This window comes from Trichosurus vulpecula, chromosome 3 (genome assembly GCF_011100635.1).
Source record: "Trichosurus vulpecula isolate mTriVul1 chromosome 3, mTriVul1.pri, whole genome shotgun sequence".
Classification (NCBI taxonomy): Eukaryota; Metazoa; Chordata; class Mammalia; order Diprotodontia; family Phalangeridae; genus Trichosurus; species Trichosurus vulpecula.
Window position 1 is genome coordinate 358,085,033 of NC_050575.1, and position 23,026 is coordinate 358,108,058.

At 37.4% G+C, this 23,026-nt stretch overlaps 1 protein-coding gene across 1 annotated transcript in view; it reads left to right on the forward strand.

Moving 5' to 3' along the window:
• The first annotated feature begins 12,184 nt into the window (after nt 1-12,184).
• PRKD3 (protein kinase D3) overlaps nt 12,185-23,026 on the forward strand; it is a 102,141-nt gene continuing 91,299 nt past the window's right edge. Inside the window, exons 1-2 of the mRNA XM_036750722.1 lie at nt 12,185-12,400; nt 21,005-21,988. Of these exons, the coding sequence (XP_036606617.1) occupies nt 21,701-21,988 (288 nt within the window). The 5' untranslated portion in view covers nt 12,185-12,400; nt 21,005-21,700. The remainder of the gene's footprint in view (nt 12,401-21,004; nt 21,989-23,026) is intronic.

Below are 23,026 nucleotides of genomic sequence, written 5' to 3' on the forward strand. Positions count from 1 at the left end.
TCTGTGGTAGCTCAGCTTCATTTACTAAAGCATTTATGTAAATTTCTATGCCTCTAGGCCAGCTGCATAAATCACACTGTGGGCCACATGTGGCCTGCAGGCCACATTTTGGACAGCCCTGTGGTACATAATTGTGATGGAATACTAATGTGCTATAAGAAATGACGAAGGGGATGGTTTCAGAAAAAAAAAAAAACCTGGGAAAACCTATATGAACTAATGCAAAGTGAATTGAGCAGAACCAGGAGAACATTGAACACAGTATCAGCAATATGGTAATGATAATCAAATACCACTATACTAAACAACAGCAACTCTAATAAATACAACGATCCATGATAATCCCAAAGGATTTATGATGGAAAATGCTACCCACCTCCAGAGAGAAAACTGATGAACTTTGAGTGCAAATTGAAGCATATTTGTTTTCACTTCCTTTATTTTTCTTGCTTTTCTTTTTGCAACACAGTTAATATAGAAATATGTTTTGCATGACTTTACATGTATAATGGGTATTATAATGTCTGCCTTCTCCCTCCCTTCTCAGTGTGGGGGAGGGGCTGGAGGAATGAAGAGAACTTGAAACTCAAAATTTAAAAAATGAATGTTAATAAAAAGAGGGGAGAAAGAAAATTCAATAGTATCTATTTTTGGCACTTTACCCTAATGACCATGGAACCTTTCCATTTGACTTGCTGCTGAAACTTCCTATGTGTGAGTTATTAGAATGTGAGTTCCTTAAGAGCAGAGACAGTCTTAGTTTTCAGTGTGTGTCTCCAGGGCTTTCCTCGTAGTAAGTGCTTAATAAATGCTAGTTCATTAATTTGTTCATTCACTCATTCATTTATTCTTTCATTCATTCATTTATTCTTTCATTCTCTGAAGCTACTCCAGGAGAGAACCAGTTCTGCCAAGTCCTATAAAGATTTTAAGTATAGGCCCAATGATGGCTTGTCTGACTTTCATCCAAGGGCCACCTTTGCAATGTTTAAAGACACACATTCTCAGAGACCTGGCCACTAAATGACTCTTGGCCAGCTCTTAGTTTCTCTGGGTTACCAAATTGGAAGAAGAGGCAGATGAGAAATGTGAAAGGCAGATTTTGCTATTTAAATGTTTTGCATAAACATGAGCTATATAATGCCAAGTGATTGGTTATGAGGTGAAAACTTGGATAAGTGAACTTAAATGTTTATTCTCCATCATACAAAAACACTAGGCCGAGAATTGAACAACAGACAGTCTCAAGAGCAGTATTGCCTTTGGAAAAGTTAGTACTGCTTTTAGTAATCTGTGATGAATGAAAAACCCAAGAGACAGAGCTTCTGGGTAATTAATAATCAATTTATTAAAAACGCTAGTTAAAAATCTATAAATTGATGGTCAGTGAGCTCTCTTGGTAACCAAAGACCCCTAATGAAGTCATTGAAGGCCTTAAATATTTTTTCAAAGGGAAATGCCCCTGACAGGAGAAATAAACCCTGATTGGTGGACATTTAAATGAGGAAGAGGGCTAAAAGTCTTTAGCTCCTCTAGCTGAGAACCATGGCTAGACCATGAGACTCAGCAGCCTCCAGCAATCTGGACAGAGGGATCCATCTCTATCCAGAACACCCTAGCTGGTTTTCTTCTTCATGAGTTTTTTTGCCCTAAACTCCAATGGAGGGGTGCAAGGACGAGGGCTTATTCCCTAAGGGTAAGAATTCACCTAGATTAGATTCTGTTGACATTCACTAACAGAAGTAAGGTTTCCTAGATGGGTGGGGTCCTGCCCAAGATCAGAGGATTAGGACAATCTCATCTATCAGTCACGTCCTTCAGAGTCTGACTTTCTACAGGGGCTAGGCCCTTAATGATGAAATAAAAGCCTGGATCCTAATTAATAATTAGTTATTAATAAAATAGAAAATAATAATTTCTCTCAGATCCCAGGCTTCTCTCTGCAACAAAATTCCATTTTTTTGGCACCAATATTCTTCTAGGTTTGCTACATGATGGCAAATCAATGAATGTCACCAACTCTGAAGGATTAGAGCAGGTCATCTGTAAAGGATTGGAAAAAAACATGGCAGGTGCAAATAAGTGGCATCTTTGAGTTTAAATTCAGCCTTGGACACCTCCTAGCTGTGTGAACCTGGCTAAGGCACTTAACCCCTGCCTTAACTTCCTCAACTGTAAAATGAAGATATTAATAGCACTTAACTCTCAGTGGCATGATGAGGATTCTATGAATTAATGTTTGTAAATTGCTTAGTACAGTGCCTGGCACATAGTAAGCATTATATAAAATGATATTATTATTATTATTATTATTAACAATGAACATAACTGTACCTCAGAAGTATCATAAAATATTTCATCAAAGAAACAAATGACTGAAAAAGATGACTCCATTTCTGGATCAAACAAGGGATAAGTTAAGTCACAAAGTATTTGTTGACTGCTTACTATGTTCCAGGCACTGAGTTATGCTGGGGATATGAAGAATGAGAAAAACACAGTCCTTGACCTCAAGGAGTACCCAGGAGAAGAGGGTGGATAGCCTCAAAGGCTGTGGAGAGGTCAAGAAGGATGAGGATTGAGAAGAGGCCTTTTTATTAGATTTGGCAATTAGGAGGTAATTACTGAGTCTGGAGAGAGAATTTTCAGTGGAATGATGAGGTTGGAAGCCAGACTGTAAAGGGTTAAGACTTGAATGAGAAGTACAGGCTCAGATTAGAGGTAGCCTTTTCAAGGAATTTAGGCATGTTGGGGGGTGGGGGGGGACACAAAGAGTTTGGATGGTGTTTCAAGGGAAGGTTTTTGGTTATGTTTTTTTTTTGTAAATTTTTTATTCATTTTCAACTTGAATACAAAATGAGAAAAGAAAAAAAGAACATTTCCATGTACACCACAGAACATAAGAGAGGATTCAATATAAAACAACAAATATCCTTTTCAAGAGAACCTACGTAATAAATACTAGCCATTGTTTTCAAAGCTACCAGGCTTTTCTTGACTTCCTCGTAGGTTTTGTTCTCTGCTGCGTACTTTTTACTTTATTTTTTCCCTCCCCCTTCCCCTGAAAAAGGCTACAATTAAATGTAGATATATATATATATATATACACACACATATATATATTTATATGAGTACATATATATGTGTATATATATACACACATAGATATCTATAAGCATACACATATATACACATATACACTCATACGCATATACGTAAGATCACAGCATGCGTGTTTCTACTTGCCATCTTTCTCTGGAGGTAGATGGCATCTTCCTTCACAGGTTCAAATCTTTCCATATTTTTCTAAATCAACCAGCTCATCATTTCCTACATCACATCAGTATCCCAACACAATCGTCATATCCTGAGAGATTGTCCATGAAAGTTTTCCACCAATTTTCTACATTCCTTTTATTCTTGGCTACATTGGTTTTATTTATACAAGTGATTTTTAATGTGAAATAATTGAAATTATCCATTTTACACTTCAACAATGTTCTTGCCTTATAATATAATTTAAGGTCTGATAACTGCTGAATCTCCTGACCTTTTGTTCTTCCATTATTTTTTTTTTTCTAACTCAAATTTTTTTTAGTAATTTAATTGAGATGGCATTGAATAAATAGATTAGCTAGGTAAACTGTCATTTTTTAAATTATGTTGGCTTTACCTACCCATGAACAATAAATATAACTCCAATTATTTAAATCTGACTTTATTTGTATAAAAACTGTTTTATGTTTATGTTGATACAGTTCCTGTGTCTGTTTTGGCAAGTATACTCTCAGTTATTTTATACTGTCTAGTTATTTCAAACTGTTTAAAACAATATTGATCAAGGGAGCATTTTTTAAAGATGAGGCCAAGAGGTATGTTTGCAAGCATCCAGGAAAAGCCAGTGGCTAGGGGAGAGATGGAAGATTAGCAAAACAGCGGCGACAAATGAAAAAAATAAGATGGTTAGCCCTTATGTCCCACTGGCATCCGGGAAATGTCTAGTCATCTAAGGGAAGGTCCCCAGCACACAGAGTGGACCCTCAGTGTAGGATTTTAGATTTTTATGAATATGTACTATTATACAATCATTATTATTTCTTTATATATTAAGCTCTGGCCTCCCTTTAGTTTCAACTGCTTTGGGAAGATCTGACTACCAGGCATTCTGTGTTTGATAATTTTGGGTTTCTGCAATAAATTTTCCCTCAAAAGACTTCCTATTTTTTCAAATATTATTACAAAAGCATGGAGGAGTTCAGATAAAATGGTCTATTGAACCAAAGATAGGCTATAAAAATAAGGAAGATAGCCAATGTACAGATGCCATGAGAGAAATGATCAAACATGGAGGTAACTGTAAGATGTAATAAAATGAATAAGGCTTCTCTTGGGGCTTAATTCATTTAGAATTTAAAAAATTATTGAACGCTCAGTATGTTCAAAATGTTATATGATAGGTATTGTTAGGATTGTAAAGAAATGCAATGCACAATCCTTGATCTCAAGGAATTTACAATCTAGTTCAGGATACAAGACATAAGCATAAAGAGATAGCAAAATAAGATGGATAAGTGCCAAATGGATGGTCCAGTCTATAAATGCTTTACACTTGAAGGAAGAATATATCACCATACACTGGGTGATCAGGAAAGGTTTCATAAAGTAGGGTTTGATTTGTACCTTTGAGGATAGGGGAGATTTGATTAAAAGGTGTAGAGACCTTTCAGAATGAGGTGTGGATTTCTGTTCAAGATGAAGCCAAATTATGGAACATCGGGTATATGTGATTATCAGAAGGATCGGTGTTCTCTCCAGCAGGCAGCTTCAGGATAGATTGCAGAGGTCTGTACCTTAATAGATTACTCTAGGGAGGTTCCTTAGGTTAAGGATCTTGCCCAGGGTTGCAAGACAAGTGAGTATCAGCAGCAGGCTATAAAATGAGATCCTCAGTACTTCAAAGCTAGCACTCAGTATTCAATATGCTACCACTACAATTAAGGTGGCAAAATATGTGAAAATGATCAAATAGAGCATGCTAACAACATATAAATTCTCAGATGGTGAGTCATGGGGCATAGAATAAATTAAAAGTGATCAGAACATTAGGTAGAAATACATACATAATAACAATTAGCATTTAGTAAGTACCCATACAATAATAATAGCTAGCATTTAGTATTTAATAGCTAGGTATGACAGGGAAGGATGTAGGACTAGTAAGAGAGGATAGTTGTTTCAAGGGAAGTTGTTTTTTTTTTTTTAAGATGGGGTCTAAGGTTTGCAAAATGTTTTATATATGTTATCTCATTTGATCCTCACAACTCTGGGAGGTGGCTGCTATTAATAATAATAACTAACATTTTTATTGCACTTACTATGTGCCAGGCACTAGGCTAAGTGCCTTTTGAGGTAGGTGCTATTATTATCCTCATTTTATAGATGAGGAAACTAAGGCAGAGTTTAAGTGACTTGCCCAGGGTCACACAGCTAGTAAGTGTCCGAGACTGGATTTGAACTCAGATCCTCCTTTCATCCCAACTCACACAGAAGTAACAGATCTGTCCCTAAAACTGGGGAAACACTCATTATCTGACAAAAACTGCTCGGAAAACTATAGACAGCAGTCTGGCAGAAATTAAATTTAGACCAATACCTCACACCATCTAAGATAAACTCCAAACAGATATAAGACCTTACAAGTATATGGATAAGGAAAGAATTCATGATATCAAAAGTGATAGAAAGGACCATACAAGATGAAATGTACAATTTTGATTACATAAAATTATATACAATTTCAAAGGTTTTCCAGAAGCGAATGTAATATTAGTTAAAATTAGAAGGGTAACAGGTAAGTGGAAAAATCTTCGCAATATATTTCTCTGATAAATACATATATATGTATGCATATATATATATGTACACATATACACAGGTATGCACATACATATGTGAATAAAAGATACAAAAGGAACTGATTAAAATTTATAACTAAGAGTCTTATTCCCTAAATAGATAAGTTGCCAAAGGATATGGACAAGCAGTTTTCAAAGGAGGTAATCAAAACTATCAACAACAATATGAAAAAATGTTCTAAATCATTAATTAGTGGAGAAATGCAACTTTAAGGTTCCACTTCATGCCTGTCAGATTGGCAAGCGTGACAAAAGCAGAAAATGGCAAATGTTGGCAATGATAACAGTCACAACTGTGCATTGTTGGTAGAGCTGGGAATTGGTATAGCCATCCTGAAAGGCAATTTGGAACAATGCCCAAGAAGTTACTAAACAGTTTATACCCTTTGATCCAGCTGTAATGCTATTTGACCTACATCCTGAAGAGATCAAAGAAGAAGAAAATGACTTAGGTTTATAATTGTGTGTGTGTGTGGTATAGTGTGTATGTGTATATATACACACAATACATGTGTTTATAGCAGCCCTTTTTGTAGTAGCCAAACATTAGAAACTAAAGTGGTGTCCTCCAACTGGGGAATGGCTAAACAAATTATGGTATATGAAAGTAATGTGATATTACTGTGCCTTTAAGAAATGATGAAATAGGTAGTTTCAGAAGGAATTGGGAAGACCTCTATGAACTAATGCAGGGGGAAGTGAGCAGAATTAGGAGAGATTTATAAGATGATGTTATAGAGAAAAACAACTTTGAAAGACTTCAGAATTGAGACTAATGCAATGATCAACCCAAGTCCAGAAGAACGAAGATGAAAATTGACACTTGCAGCCTGCCAAAGAGACAATTCACTTAAAATGCAGAGAGACGCATATTTTTGGACATGGTCAATGTGGGAATTTGTTTTGCTGGACTATGCATGTTTATAATGAAGTTTTTATTATTAGCAGTATTTTTTGCTGTTGTTCAATGGGGTGGGGCAGTGGAAAGACCAGACTATAAGGGCATGTAAAACTAAATTTATTTAAAATAATAAGCCTATATTCATTGGAAAGCTATAGCTAATAATATAACTTATACTCTGCATCATACATGCACACACACAGAGGCTTATGTGTAGGCTGAATTTATGTCTTTTTATTTATAAATCTGAAAACATCAACATGGTATTTTGGGTATTTTGGTAATGCTAGGAAAGCACAGAATATATTAATACAAATTCTTTCACCACTACTGTCAGCTATTGATGCTCAGACTCTGTCAACTGTTATAAATTAAATGAACTAATCCATCTGCAATTTCAATTTATGAAAAAGCCATTCCAATTGCACCAATCCTACAAGACAATGTACAGCTGAACTTCCTTACAAAGAAGCTTAATTGCTCAGCAGATGACTGTGAAAATACTAATACCCGTCTGGTGCTGTTCAAACCTGGTAATGTTAAAATTAATCTTTAGTATGTCACATGCCTATTACAATAAAAGACAAGTTTGAATTTAGATGTTTGGAGGAAGGTAAACAAGATGAATCAGTTACCTAGCACATAGTCATAGTACCTTATACGTACGTGTAGCCCTCCAAGAAGAAACCCCTTCTACTATAACAATTAAAATAAAAAACATAGACATTTGTAATGAATATTTGATCCAAATGAAAGTGTAAATTTATCTATTTTGATCACAAAATTATTGACAAGTGTTTCAGTAATTAGAGCAGTGGTACCTTGGGTAATTTGTGTCTTCATTATGTAGATATTGAGGTAGGAAAAAGGAAAGAGTGGATTATGTCCCCATTATATCCCCAGAAGCAAAATTGAAGAATGGAATATACAGCCATACTCTTAATTATTGCTATTGGAAGAAACACAGCAATTATAGTGAGGGAAATTCAGTGAGTGATAAGAACCTATCGGAAAAAGGCAAAATACTTAAGCTTCTAGAGAAAGGAATGGCATAATATAACCTTTAATGAGCATAGATAAGAAGAATCAATAGCATTTCTTGAATGGGGGAGAGGGTCTGGGCATCTAATGGATACACAGCATTTGATAAGTAATTTTTGTTGGATTGATAAATAGAAAAATATTGCCAAGAGACAGGGCAAACTGTCAATATGGATGACTGAAGATATTTTATTAGGACTTGAGAAAGAAGGTCAGATTAAACTAATTTAGAGATGCTACAAAAGACCCTTCAACTAAGCCCTGGACCATTATGTATGGGAATTCAAGAAATAATTTTAAAAAGCCCAGGGACACAAAGTCATCGTTCTTGCCAGAGAAGTGGTTAATCCTAGGAATTTAGAGTAAAAATGACAAGGATTCAAAACTTAGTTTAAAATTGCAGAGCCACAAGCTACTAATAGTCCTGAACTGGCTACAATAAGACAAATAACTGGCTCACTCTGCTCTAGTCTAGGGCAACACATTGGGATGGTAACATAGACAATGTTGCAGTGACACCTTCTGGTCACTCGAGGGCCCTCTCGAGAAAGTCTGCAGGCACTTCCTCTTGAAGACTTAAAAAGGCCTTCGGCCTAGGACCTCTTGGACTAAACCCTTTGTTATTCTTCCTGACACTGGCTTTTGAAGGAGCAACCAACAACTTTGCCCCTCTGCTGCCACAGGCCAGGAATGAAGTTGAAGATCTGGACAAAGGACCCCCTGATCCTGAATGTGAGCAGGTAGGAGACCTTCAACCCAGTTTCTTCCTTAGGCATGGTTCATTGGTCAGGTGTGCTGTATTTCTAGTGACTTATTAAAATTCAGCTATGATTAATAATTTTATTAAGTTTTAAATTTAGTCTTCTGTTTAGCTCTGTGGCTCCCTCTTTGTTTTTTCTAGATGGATGTCTTTATATTAAATCCTAATTTGGGTCCAGAATATTTCACAAGATGATACTAGATTAAAATCCATTTAAAGTAAACATAAAAAAAGTCAGGATTAAAAAAAAAAGATTCCCCAATAACCGATGCAAGCTCAATTTAATTCTACTTTTGACTCTGTAAGTACATTTGGGAATTATCTCCTTTACCTTCTCAAAGGATCTCCTGAGGTCTGAAGACAAAATAACAATTAAGAATGATACTTTTCCTTTTCTTTAAAAAAATGTTATTTTCTGTGCCCTTAATCTATACTATTCAGATATTAGCTGAGGCCCAGGGAAGTTAATTAATTACAACAGGGAAGTTGTAATAGGCAGCAAAAGTTGAAATTTGCACTCAGGTTTTTTTTAATTCCAAATCCAATGATCTTTCCATTATACTGGGCTACCTTTCTTTAAAAAACAAAACAATATACAAGTATTTATGTGTGGTATACTTACAATACTATGCTAGTCTATCATGAGGAAAACCAAAGAAATTAAAAAACAATCCTGTTGGGCAGAAAAGATGAATACACGGGAAACAAGGGGAAAATAATTAAGGTCTAAAACTGTTTTCAATTACTTACTAAATTGTGCTACAGGATATTACCAACATTGATTTATACACAAAAAGTAACATAAAAGAGGTCTCAGTTGATATGTATGGATGTTTAAGTGGAGAAGTTTAAGCTAAAACATAACCTACTGGAACTGAGAGAAGGGAGAATTGTATACATTGGAATAGTTGGGGAATACTTCTTGGAGATGGTGGAACTTGAGGTGATGCTTGAAGAGAATCTATTATTTGAATGGGAAGACAAGGGGGAAGGAGGTTTCAGGGAGAGGGAACAAAGGATGGAACAAGATTACAAATGGTCCTTGAGTTTGAATTTAGTATGCTAGGCAACAGAGAGCAGTTATGCATTCATTAATTGGGAAATGATTTGATAAAATAGTTATTTGAAGAAGATTAGTCTGGCAGATGTTTGCTGGACGAATTGGAAAAGATGAGTCTAGGAAATCAGCTAGAAAGCTACTGTAGTAGATATGAGGTAAGGAGAGTCTGGATTGCATTATGGCAAGGAGATGAAAAAGTGGTGCATGTAAGAAATATAATGAGGATAAAGATGATGGCAATTTGCTGATCAATACTGCCTCATCTGGCAAGGGGTAACCTCCTTTCCCAATAATCCTTTCCATAACAATCAGTTGTGTCTCCCACACCTACTTCGTGAGCACCCAAATGATTTGTGAATAGTTCAACTCTGTCTCAGGTTACAGATGAGGGTACATTGCAATACCATTTTTTTCAGAAATTTACAGACCGTGTTGGAAGCTTTCTAGCAATGTTTCTAAATCTTAGCAGGTTAAGTCATTAGACCATCTACATTGAAGGGACTGAATTTTATAGCTCTCTCTCTCTCTCTCTCTCTCACTCCGCCCCCCTCAATAAAGTAGCCAACGTTCTTCTGTAAGTCTATTATGTAACACATGAATATGGTTATTAGGTGTTGTGTCATTCAGTAACCCACTGTGTGTGTCATTCGGGAACCGTAGTAGGCAAGTGGTGGTGAGTAGGTGGTGTTAAGAATGTGTGAGTAGGCACCAGAGTGATGGGATTGCAGCAACAGAAGAGGAAGATGGCAAGCTCTTGGATTTACATTAGTACAATTAGGAGAGATAACATTTAAAAAAAGTCACCATTCACTAGAAGATATTGAGAAAATCACCAATTTCCTTCTAATATAAGTACTCTTATGGCAACAGGTGTTTTTTATGATGTCCTGTCTATTCCTTGAGTGAATGTCATCTAGTGTTAAAATGGAAGGTCTTGAAGAAACTGAATTTCATAATGCATTAAAAATCTTTATTTAGAAGTTAATTATTAAAGTGTTCATCTTAAATTGAGCAGAGAAGACTGGATGAAGAAAAGGAGTTAGGGAGGGGATCTATAAACATTAACTGTTGGTACTTAAACTTGAGATCCTCCTCCACAGGAGGTGTCTGAAAAGAGGGAAAGCTTCCTCCTATATGGAGGTCTGTTCAGTGCATCATCTTCTCTAGTCCATCTTCCAGAAAAGTGATTTCCAGGAAAAGTTACTTCTGTCCCTTTAAAGATCACAAGAGAAACTGGAAGTCAGTTGGTCTTTTCTGACTGGCTGCAGACTGTTCCAATGAGTTCCTGGGAATCTTGTCGAGAGATGCCATTTGGGGTTGGGCTCAGAGCCGTGTTAGGCAACTACAAGACAGAAACACAAACTTGGGTAAGAGAAACTTTTATATGTCTCTTCAGTGAAGGGATTAAGATTCAGCCAGAATTATTTGTTTTTACTTGCCTCATCTTGAATAATGAGCTAAACAGTTTAAAATCCTTCATTCCCAATGATGAGAGTCCTCTATGATGTCTGGATAAAAAAGGGTGTGTGTATGGGCAGTTAATTTGTTTCCTTTTCTTTCTCCATGTCCCCCTCCTCCTCCCAAAGTTACTTTCTTTCGTTTTGTACCAAAGGACATTCTAGACGGGTCTTTCCAGCATCTCAAGAGCATCTTCTGGGAGGGATAGATTATCGACTGAAGGATTGCTTTCATAGCTTATGTTCATGCCAAATAAATGTCTTATATTTTTAAATCGTAAGTGGAAAATACACCACTTCCAGAGACAAAGTCTGCCATCTCCCAAGACACCAGTTGCATGCAGGACAGTTGTGATTTTTTTTTTTTAAGTAGGTACTATCTAGAAGATCCTTATCCACATCTTTCCATGCTTTCTTTGGAAGTGTCCTACCTGCCAAATAAGCCAACAGATTAGAGGGCACACCGGGTGCCCGGACCACGCTGCTCAGCTTGCTGTGCCACCGCCTCTTGGCACGCAGGGCTGCTGTACAAAGTGTGCTCGTGCCAAGGAGGAGGGGAGGGATGGCATGGCCCACCCCGGGGAGGCCAGGAAGGACCCGGACTGCTCTCAGAGAATTTTCTGGGGATGCGGCTTTCGGCTCATCCCCCAGCTCCCAATTCCAAGGCTGCCGCCTTGTCCCACCCACCGCGCCATCCCCCCTGACCGCAGCCAGGGAAGCAGAGCGTGGCACTGAACCCCGTAACTAAGCAAGAGGGAGCTCAGGGATGCCAGACGGTTCCACCTACAGAAAGGGCCGCGCGACTACCCCCTCGCTGCCTCCTTCCCTTCCCCTCCTCGTCCCCCCCCCCCCCCCCCCGCCCCTCCACTTCACCCCTCCGTCAGGGCCGTCTTAGGAGCCTCCCCTCCGCCCACCCCCCGCTCGGAGCGAACCGCTGAGCGGCGCTCCGAGTAGGGGGCGGCCCCCTCCCCGCCCCTCTAGAGGGGGGCTCGGAGGGAGGAACTACAATTCCCAGCAGCCCCCGCGCTCGGCTTCCCCCCCCCCCGCCCCCGCGCATCCCCTCGCCCTCCCCCCCTCCCCCCGCCCCCGCCCTCCGGCGGTAAGACCGGACGGGGAGGGAGCCGGGGAGGAGGGAGGAGAGGAAGGGGCGCTCGCAACGGGCGGGATGAGGCGATGCGCGTGAGGCGTTGCGGGCTGCAGGGGCCAGGACTGAGGCGGCGGTGGCGGAGAAGCTCCGCACACTGGGACCCAGCCAGCCTCTCCAAAGTAAGTATCCGCCTTCGGCGCCGGGAGCGCGGCCCCGGGCACGGAAAAAAGTTGGAGCGGCCGCGAGCGCGGGGCCGCCGCTTTGTTCTCCTGGCCCGGGGGCGGGCGGGGGGCGCGCGGGACCCCGGCCCGGGGGCGGGCGGGGCGACTGGCGCCGGGCGGGAGAGATCCGCGCGGGCCAGGCCCGGGGGCGGGGCCGCGCCGCGGAACTTTTCTCTCTCGCTTTAATTGCGGCTCGTGCGATCCTGGTCCGGTCCGGGTCCGAGTCAGGTCCCGGCGCGGGGCTCCCGCGCGGGCCCGTCAGCCTCGCATTTGGACTTGGTCTGCGCCGCCCCGCCCGGCTGGGGCTCCGGGGCTGACCAGGTGTCCGCCGGGGTCACTCCTTAGGGTGCCCAGACCAGCGGGGGGAGGGGAGGGCTGTTTTATGTGGTGCCGGACCCGCGCTGCCCAGCATGCCGAAATTTGGGAAAGTTACCGGACTTGAGCCCCCTTTTATGGCACCGTTAGCTCCAGATTGATGTGAATGGCGCTTGTAACAATGTATCTTTTCTCAATTAACAAGTATCTTTTCTCTCCCAGTTGGAGAGAGAGTGAGGGAGAGACACACAGAGAGAATGGGATACAGAGAGAGGGACAGACGGGGGGCGGGGGGAAGGGGAGAAGAGACCGAGAAGGAGAGAGAGACAGAGGCAGAGAGAGACAGATGGGGGCGGGGGGAAGGGGGGGAGAGACAGACACAGAGAGAGATAGAAAGACAGAGACACACAGACACGGCGGGGGGGGGGGGGGGAAGGGGCGGAGGAGGGGGGAGAGGGAGAGAGAGAGAGAGAGATAGAGAGAGAGAGAAACACCTTAGTAATTTATGTGTAGTCAAGCAATACAAATTCCCACATTGGCCATGTCCAAAAATGTATGTCTCGTTCTGCATCTTGGCTCCATCACTTTCCTGTCAGACAGTGTTTTGAAAATCATAGGTGTCTCTTACTTTTGCCCCCACCCCTGCCCCCATTTCCTGATTATTTAGATTTTTTTTTTTTCAGATTGCTGTCTTGATACACGTTGTTCTGAGCTGATGTGTGTAGGGCTGCTCTTAAAGATTAAGAATGCTCAACTGTGCCACTGTTTATTTTCATGATACAAATAAATAACTGCATAATAACTATTTGAGTATCTCTGGGCTGTCTTATTGAAATACCCAGATGTGGGCCTTGCATTCAGCAGCTCCTGATATAAATCAAATTAACTCATTTAATGTGACCTGCAGACCTTTCTGGTGATAGATGGCATGACATGTATTTAACTCTCTAGTCAGCCACACCCATACACACAGGAAATGAGACTTATCAGTGTCATCTTTGATTGTGTAGGATAAATTATGCATTGAACTACTGACTCTATGGGTTTAGGTTAGGTTGTAGAGAAGGAGAGGATATGTACATACCAAAAACTTAGTTTTTAAAAAGTTTGATAGAATTTTGTTAGAAAAAAAATGTTGCTGGTATTATAAAGGGATATTGGGTGGAATACTTGGAGTCAGGAAGACCTAGTTTCATAATCTTGCTTGTGATGGTTAGTAGCTGAGTAATGTTGGAAAAGTCGTCACACAACTTCTGAACTTAGAGGCAACTTTCTAAGACATTAAATTATAGAAAGGCTGTTAAAACTGCTTTTATTCTGTACTTAATGTAGCAGTTATTCCTTGATGTATTGGCTGTCATAATTATTGTTAAAACTACATTTTCTTTATAAGTAATTTAATACATAATTTTTGCCGACACCTAAACATTCAGAGCTAACAGTTTTGCTTATATTGTGATTAGTTTAAAAATCCTGTGGCAGAAGATGGGGAGAGAGTCATAATTATAGGCTTCATAAAAGTGGGTATTTTATATGGATTTACTCCAGTTTTACTTTTTAAAGGTTTCTTGATAGCATTATTTTGGTGGAGTTTTCAATAAAATCTGGGCTGAAATCAGTCATGGGGAATTCAGGTAAAAGATTCGTGATAAATTAATTTTGGTTAAAGTAATATTTGGGCAGCTAGGTGACAAAGTGTGTAAGAGCCCCCAGCCTGGAGTCAGGAAGACCTGAATTCAGGTGGGGCCTCAGACGCTAATTAGCTGTGTGACCCAGGGCAAGTCATTTAACCTTGTTTGCCTCAGTTCCCTAATCTGTAAAATGAGCTGGAGAAGGAAATGGTAAACCACTTCAGTATCTTTGCTGAGAAGACCCCAAATGGGGTTACAAAGAGTCAGAAACAACTGAACAAAAACAAAAGTAATATTTATAATGTATCATTAATCACAGTTTTCAGTCCAGTAGAAAATTGTGTATAAATAATGGCATGGCTGATGAGAAGAGCTTGTATTCATTCTCTGTAACTTTAATTTGCCTGATATTCTGTATAATTCCTTGTAATTTCACATTTCACATCAACATGGCTCAGATTCAAGTATGTTCTCCAGTTTACTTTTTAAAACTTAATTCAAAAAAAGTACCAGTGAACCTTTTCAATGTATAAAAACCATAAACTTTCAGTTTCATCAGGTGATCTTTTTAAAATAGAAATTGGTTCCTGTTCAGTGGATTAGTCTTAATGGAACCATTGACATAAGTAAAACATTTGGTTATCATCAAAGTATTTTCCATGTAAAATTAATAGCAGTTATTTATATGAAGAATTGAAGGTATATTTAAGTCAATTTCTCTGCTTTGGTTAGGAGAGAAACATTTAGCCTTTATTTTAAAAGACAGAAATCTAAAAGTATTTGGAACATTTTCAGTTATCCATTTTTAAAGAAAGTTTAATTTGCAGAATTTGTTGTGTTGGGAAACTATTTGAGAGTTTGGTCAGTTTTTATTGTTAAATTATGTTAGAATTGTAGAATGGGCATTCATGACTTTCAGTTCTGGTAGTCTTTGTATCCTATTAAAAGTTATATATAGCTCAGGTAGGAGAGTTATTTGTATCATATTAAAGTTCTCCCCAATTACTTAATTCAAGTTGATCTTGTTAATGTACATATCTATTTAGAATTGTATCATAAAGCTTACGTGGTATTTTATTTAGGACACAGTAGCATTTAATTTCACTGTCAAATGCAAGAACAACTTTGAGGGGAAAAAAAAGCCATACCTGTTTCCTCTTTTTGAAGTTTTGCTGTTAAAGCAATGTTTGAGAAATTGCATCTTTGAATATGCTTATTGGTGCAGAATGGTGACAGATATATCAAGCCTAGCATTGGAGCATGGATCATTCTTGCCTTGAGAGCTTCTAGACTTGAACTTGTCCTATTTATGGTGCATTAGCTGAAAATTGGCCTTCGTCCAGATAGAGAGAGGGGATGCATGCCTTCTAACTTTATTCTACCTGAGAGTTAGCAGATATTCATTCCACTGCAAAGCATAAGACTTTGGCCACATACAGTAAGATGGGGACATCAAGTACTTAGGTAATAGGCTGAAATTTATTGCAGCTAGTAGAGACCTGGTGACTGGTGCCTTTTAAATTCTTAGAAGAAAAGGGCTACTGTTGCCTTGGATGAATTTGTGAATAGAAAATCCTGAACCTTGATTTTTGTCTTAGTAAAAACAAAAAACATGTTAAGGCAAAAAAAAAAAATAAAAAAAAAACCTCACGCAAAAATGAGTTTTCCTGGGTCACTTTTAAGTCACTGCAATGATTATGAACTGATGTCATTTGCCATGAAAGTTTACAATCTAAGGAAAATGGAAATTGCCACATGATCAATATCCATTGAAACAGGCCAAGATATATTCTAATCAGTACACCTATGCCTGTCAACAAAAAACAAAAAAAACCCCACATCTCAAACATAAATGAGACTGAATTTAAATGAACAAGTTGGTTTCTAGTGAGTATAATTGTAAAGATTACTTCATTCTTCATGTTTTAAATATAAAAAACAAATCTTTTCTCATTTTCTTCAGTACAAATAATTTTATGCTAAAATATCAAGCTTCCTTTTAACGTATTTTACAACTGTGTAACAGATTCAGAGGAAGAAAAAGAAAAGTCTTGAAATAAAAAGAATGGGAAGTATGCTTTCCATCTGTAAGGGTTTTGAACAGATACAGGCCATTCATTTCTCCTTTGTATCCTGTGAAAGATTATTTGAAAGGACTATGTGACAGATACTTTTGAAACAGCACCAGAAAAGTTCTTGATGAACAAAATAGAAGTACTTGCCAGCTTGATGATAATCTCAGTGGTTTGGGCATTCTATTCTAGGTGTTAAAAATACATGGATTTTATCCCCTTGATTTATTTAATTGGTTTGACAGAGAACAGGTACTACTTTCATTTTTTAATGGAAGGATAAAGGCATACATAGATGTTCAGTGATGTGTAAGTATGTATAGTTGGGAATATAGCTCTGTTCTGAACAGTTAATGTAGACCTCAGGTTTTCTGAATTCCTGTCTTCTGTTTTGACCCGTACATATTAACTGCCTTTTGCACAGCAAATCAGAGTTCCAATTAAGTGTATCACATAAACAAAGCAAGGAGAGGGAAAACAGATGGAATGAGTGGGTAGAAGCTAATGTGACAGCTCACTTAGTTTCTTCTATGTGTGTGCCTGTTGAAATGTATTATAGTAGCTAATTAAAATGTTTTCTATAAAAATTGTCCTGATTGTTTGGGTGTAGCTTAATATGGAAATAATGCATATTTTGGTACTGAATTCAGTCACCTTATTAAATGTTGGTGAAATTTTACTGTTATTTAGCTGTTAAGCACTAATAGGAAAATAGAAATGAAATTTGATGAAAAGGGCCCAACAAATAAGAAATACACCATTATTTAATTTAAGAATTTCCATATCTTTTACTTGTATATGAAAATATGTATCTATCAAGTAGCCTTTATGAGTAGCATTATTCTTTTAAGATTTACAGTATGGTATCCAAAGTATAACAGATACTATTTGTGATGTTATTACATCCCACTGACTATTATGTTTTGTTTTGTCTTGCTATTTAAAATTGCTTGAGTCATATATAATCTTAATATTTAAGGAAATTTTCATTCTATACTTTGTCAGAGTCAGAGCAGTTTTGTAATTTAGTGCTAAGGAAAGTGAACTAGCATCACATAATGTATGCTTTCCATCTGCCAGTTACATGAATTTATATATATATATATATATATATATATACATACATTATATATACACATACGTACATATATTTACATGAATTTCAAAAAACCTCTTCATAGTCATGGCAGAAACATTTTCCCCCTTAGAAAAGTATCTAGTTTATTAAAGTGTACAAATAGGGATGGTGACAGTTGCAATTGTGATAAATAGGTAAATTTATCTGTTTCTCTGCCTTCCTTTTTTAGATCCCTTTTTTCCACTTACATCCATTAACCCAATCCCTCAGTATTGTTATTCTTATCTAGGGAAAGTATTTTATGTTGGTCATTTCTACTTCAGTTTGAATGTATTTTTTCATCTGGGAGTATTTGCATTTTAAATCAAGTGATAGATCTTAGAATTAATAGTGAAGTTGGTATATCCAACCTTTGCTTGAACATTTGTGGTAGAGAACTTGTTTTCTGAAAAGGCAGCTTGTTCAATTTTTCAAATAAATAATTATCAGAGTGGTCTTTATATTGAGATAACATCTGCTTTCCTATGACTTTCTCTCATTGATCCTAGCTGTATGTATCCTCTGGAGCAATACCACTACTCCCTCATTCATACAACAGCTTCTTAAATCTTTGAAGATAGCTTTTGTGTCTCCCTGTCTTAGTCCCCTCATGCATTCCCAGTTTCTTCCACTGTTCCTCATATGACGTGGTTTCTAGATTCTTCATCATTATGATGGCCCGTCTCTGGACCCCCCCTCCCCCAACTTTTAAAGTTATCTCTTATGTAACATTCAGATTAAAGTACAATATTCTAGATAGAGTTCAGTCAACACAAACTTTAATTGAGCTTGTGTTTTTTTGGATGTGGAAAGTGTGTTTTTGTTTTTGTGGTTTGGCACCCACAAAATAGATTTTAAACTTACAGACTTTTGGGATACCCTGGATTGCCTGCCTTCTGTTAACCTTATGGTCACCTAAAATCCATAAGTCTTTCTCACATGAACTATATTGGTACTTTGCTGTCTTAAATTTGTAGAGTTAATTAAGAAAAATCTAGATGTAGTAGTTCATGTTTTTTCCAATTAAAATTCATCTCATTGTTTTTTGACTCAATATTTTAGACTATCAAGACCATATCCAATCTTGATTACATTCTTTATCATGTTATTTCTTCCTCCCAGTTTTGTATCATTTCCATGTTTCACAAATATGATTTTACTGTCTGTATTTAACTGCAAATCTAACTACTAAAATCCCAACAATTTTCCATTTTATCCACAAAAATGACTTTACTAAATATTTTGTGAAAATCAAGATATACTATGTGTATAGAATTCCATTCGTCTACCGATCTAGCAATTTTTTTGAAATATAGGAATTAAATTATTTTATTTCAAATTGTTCTTAGTGAATCTACTTTGTCTCCTAGGGATCGTTGTATTTTTTTTCCTAAATACTCTCTGTTATTCTGTTTGATAGTCCTATAGTCTAGAATTTTATTGAATATTGTTGTCAAGTTTAATGGTTTATTGTTTTTGAAATTTCATGCTTTTATTCTTTTTAAAACTTAATTTTTCAATCTTTAGTATACCTGAAGTGCTTTCATTTTCAATGACTACATACAAAAAATTAGCGACATCACTCAGCAAGATCCTTCCAGGGTGGAGAGCCTGCAGCCTGAGATTCTCCACTCCTGCTTTAGCCTATGGTAGTGTAATTTGTCTCTATCTGGAAAACCAGTTTAGATCATGCTGCTCTTTTATTAGTTCTCTGGCCATCATGGACTTTAGTTCTTGCATGACTTTGGCCTGCCTTTCCATTTTGAATTTCATTCTCTTTAATGGAGGAGATCAAAGCAAAAGAAAAAATGAGTAGCTTTGATTTCTGCCTATCATCAAGTAATATTAGATGAAGATGAGGATGATGATTGTTGACTGGTGGTGGTTACAGAGTAGGAAACATAGAAATTGACCTGCCTTTTGCTTAGGGCTCGGGGCACCATCTTTCCTATGCAGTAGGCCTATGTCTTCCTTGTTGAAAGGTCACATACAATGAAAAGAGAAAGCACCAGTCTAGGCATTGGATAATCTGTATTCTAGTTTTAGCTTTTATTTTGTGACCTCAAATTCCCTTAACTTTGCTGAGCCTCAGCACCCTCATCTATAAAGGGGTTCGACGAAGAGATCTCAATGATAATTGCCCAGCCTACTGCATAGAAAGTTGCTGAGAGTTAAATGACATATGTAAAATGTATGTGAAAGTATTTTGTAAACTGCAATTCTATAAAAATGTATAGCATTATTCTTTCAGACTTAGCTTTAAAACCCCTTTTACTTTTTGTTTTTGCAAACCTTAGTATTGGTTTCCTTGACATTATTCTTACAAGTTGTATTTATCCATTGTTATGTGTTCCACTTATATCTTTTGTACATTGCCTTTTAAAATTTTCACTCAACAAAGAGTTTGCCTGTAGCTGCTCATTTCTTTAGATTTTTCACTTTTCTGTTTGACCTTAGGCAAGTCATTTAATTTTCAGGTACCTCAGCTTCCTCATATGTAAAATGAAGAGGTTGGAATAGATGAGACTCAAGTCCTTTTTCTAGCTTTGGATCTATGATTCTATAATTCCTTGTTTTTCTTATTGGGAGCATTTACAATTATATAGTCACAATGTTTTTAAAAATCTCAAATCACTCATGAGACATTTCCTTTTTAGATTTCTGCTTCAGATTCTTCTCAGTTTATTAATGAATTTTTTATGATCTGGTTTCCCAAAGTGGAGGATACATGATAAACTATGACTAGTACTCTGTTGCAGCATTATTACAAACTCTTAAGATGATGCCATTTTCTCTCAAGATTGCTCTCACTTCCATATAACCAACCAGTTCCTCCCTGTTGATTAGCATTAAATCTGTGATAACAGTTCCCTTCCTTATTTGATCTTTTAAGATGAAATAGTAGTCAAGACAAGTTAAGAACTTAGCAGAATTGAGCTTCTAGCAAATTTCAGAGTATTTGTAGTCATTCTTATATTCTTGTCTCTGTGCAAAGTTTCAGAACTTAAGAAAGCATTATCCATATCCGTCATCTGACTGGGAAGTATGCTCCCACAATAATATTGTTTTTGTTTCTCTGTAACCCAAGTAAGTATTTTTTAGTAGAATGAAAGGCTTTTGTTTCTTGGATTTTAGGGCACATTGCGAGGTGGTTCTTTTTGATTTTCTTGAAATGACCTCTATCTGACTGGTCCTTCCTTGGAAGGACAGTTTTATAGTAATTGTAGTGATAGTTAGGCAATGTTATAGGGAAAGCTATTAATCATTAGGTGCTCTCAGTCAGTTAAAAAAATGCATTAATCATAAGCATATTTACAAAAGCAAAAATGTCATTGTACCCAAGCCTATTAAATGTATCTTACATTTTGACTTTATGTCAATTTGAGTCTAAAATGGTAATATTTCTTTTCTTTTTTCCTCCTACCAGGCAGACTACATTTCAAAATGCTTCAGTTTTTCTGGATGAATCCTATGATCAAATATAATATGTGCATACCCTTTTAAAAAGCTCTATATTTCACCAGAGAATATTTGCAGGAATGAAAATGAGGACATTTTTGAAGATCATTTAAAAGTTTCCAGTCATGTCTGCGAACTAAAAGATAGTTTTTTATTAGATTAATCATAAACACTTGATTTAAAAAAAAGCATTAGTAACAATAGTGATAAGAGGCTGTTACCTTTCTTTAAAAAAAAAAAGCAACTACGGACATTTATGGAAGGAAACATTCAATATGCATTTTCTGAAACTAAAATCGAGAGACAAGAGCAGGTTTAAAAGAAAACAAATGAAGATGCATGGCAAATAAAGAAATTAGATTTTGCTGTGATAAGAGCAAGTTATGTTAAATCCTTTCCTAGCACTTGGTTGTTTTCCCAAAGACACAGCTTTTCTTGATAAAGTGGCTAATATTTAGGGGTAAAGGAGTAGTTACTAACAAAGCTCCTAGCTGAAGAACTTGTAATCATTGGCATGTGTGGCTTAAAAGGGAAAATAAGCAAAAAACTTTTAAATAAGTCAAAAAAGTGAAAGAATTTTTTTTTACTGCTATAATTTTTAAGAGCCTCAATACAACATTTGGAAGAAATTGACAGCCATTTCAAAAGATTTAAAGAAAGGCAGATGTCCGCAAACAACTCCCCTCCATCGGCACAGAAGTCTGTCTCACCTGCATCTCTCTCTGCCGCGCTTGCAACCCCTTCTCCATGTTCAAGTCCCAAGACAGGACTCTGTGCCCGACTATCCAATGGAAGCTTCAGCACACCATCACTTACCAATTCCAGGGGCTCGGTACATGCAATATCGTTTCTGTTGCAAATTGGTCTTACGAGGGAGAATGTTACCATTGAGGCCCAGGAATTGTCCTTATCTGCTGTAAAGGATCTAGTCTGCTCAATAGTTTATCAAAAGGTATGTCACAAGATCTTAAATATTATTTTGATTGTTTTGATTAATGTTGTTTCTTTCACTTGTGAGTAATACACCTAACAGGGAATTAGTGCACAGATAGGTCTCAGTACTAGAAAAAAAATGAATGTGATCATTGTAAATATTTTAGAAAAAACTCTAACTTTTTTCTGTTAATTAATTTACTTAATATTAGTTTTCAATGTTCACTCCCATAAGCTTTTGAGTTTTAAATTTTCTTTGCCTCCTTCCTCTCCCCCCTCCCTGAAATAGCATACATCTGATAAAGGCTCTAAATATGCATTCTTATTAAACATATTTTCACATCAGTCATGTTGTAAAGAAGAATTAGAATGAATGGGAGAAACTACAGGAAAGAGAAAAAAAAAGAGCAAATAGTATGCTTTGATCTGCATTTGGACTCCATAGTTTTTCTCTGGATGTGGATAGTATTTTCCATCATGAATCTTTTGGAGTTGTCTTAGATCCTTGCATTGCTGAGAAGACCTAAGTCAATCAAAGTTAGTTATTGTGCAGTGTGGCTGTTACTGTGTACAGGGTTCTCTTGTTTCAACTCATTTCTCTCAGCTTCAGTTTGTATAAGTCTTTCCCGATTTTTCTGTAGTCTGCCTGCAAATCATTTCTTATAGCACAATAGTATTCCATTACATTCATATACCACAACTTGTTCAGCCATTCCCCAATTGATGGGCATTCCCTGAATTTCCAATTCTTTAACACCACAAAAAAAGCTGCTATAAATATTGTACATGTGGGACCTTTTTTCATTTATATGATCTCTTCGGGACACAGACCTAGAAGTGGTATTGCTGGGTCAAAGGGTATGCACATTTTTATAGCCCTTTGGACATAGTTCCAAATTGTTCTTCAAAATGGTTGGATCAGTTCACCACTCTACCAACAGCGTATTAGTAAGAACTCTAATATTTTTCATCTTGGGATTTCAACCTGAATTTACATGTTAATAACTGAAATAATATACTTTGGGGTATGGATTATTTGATTTTATAGTTTTCATAT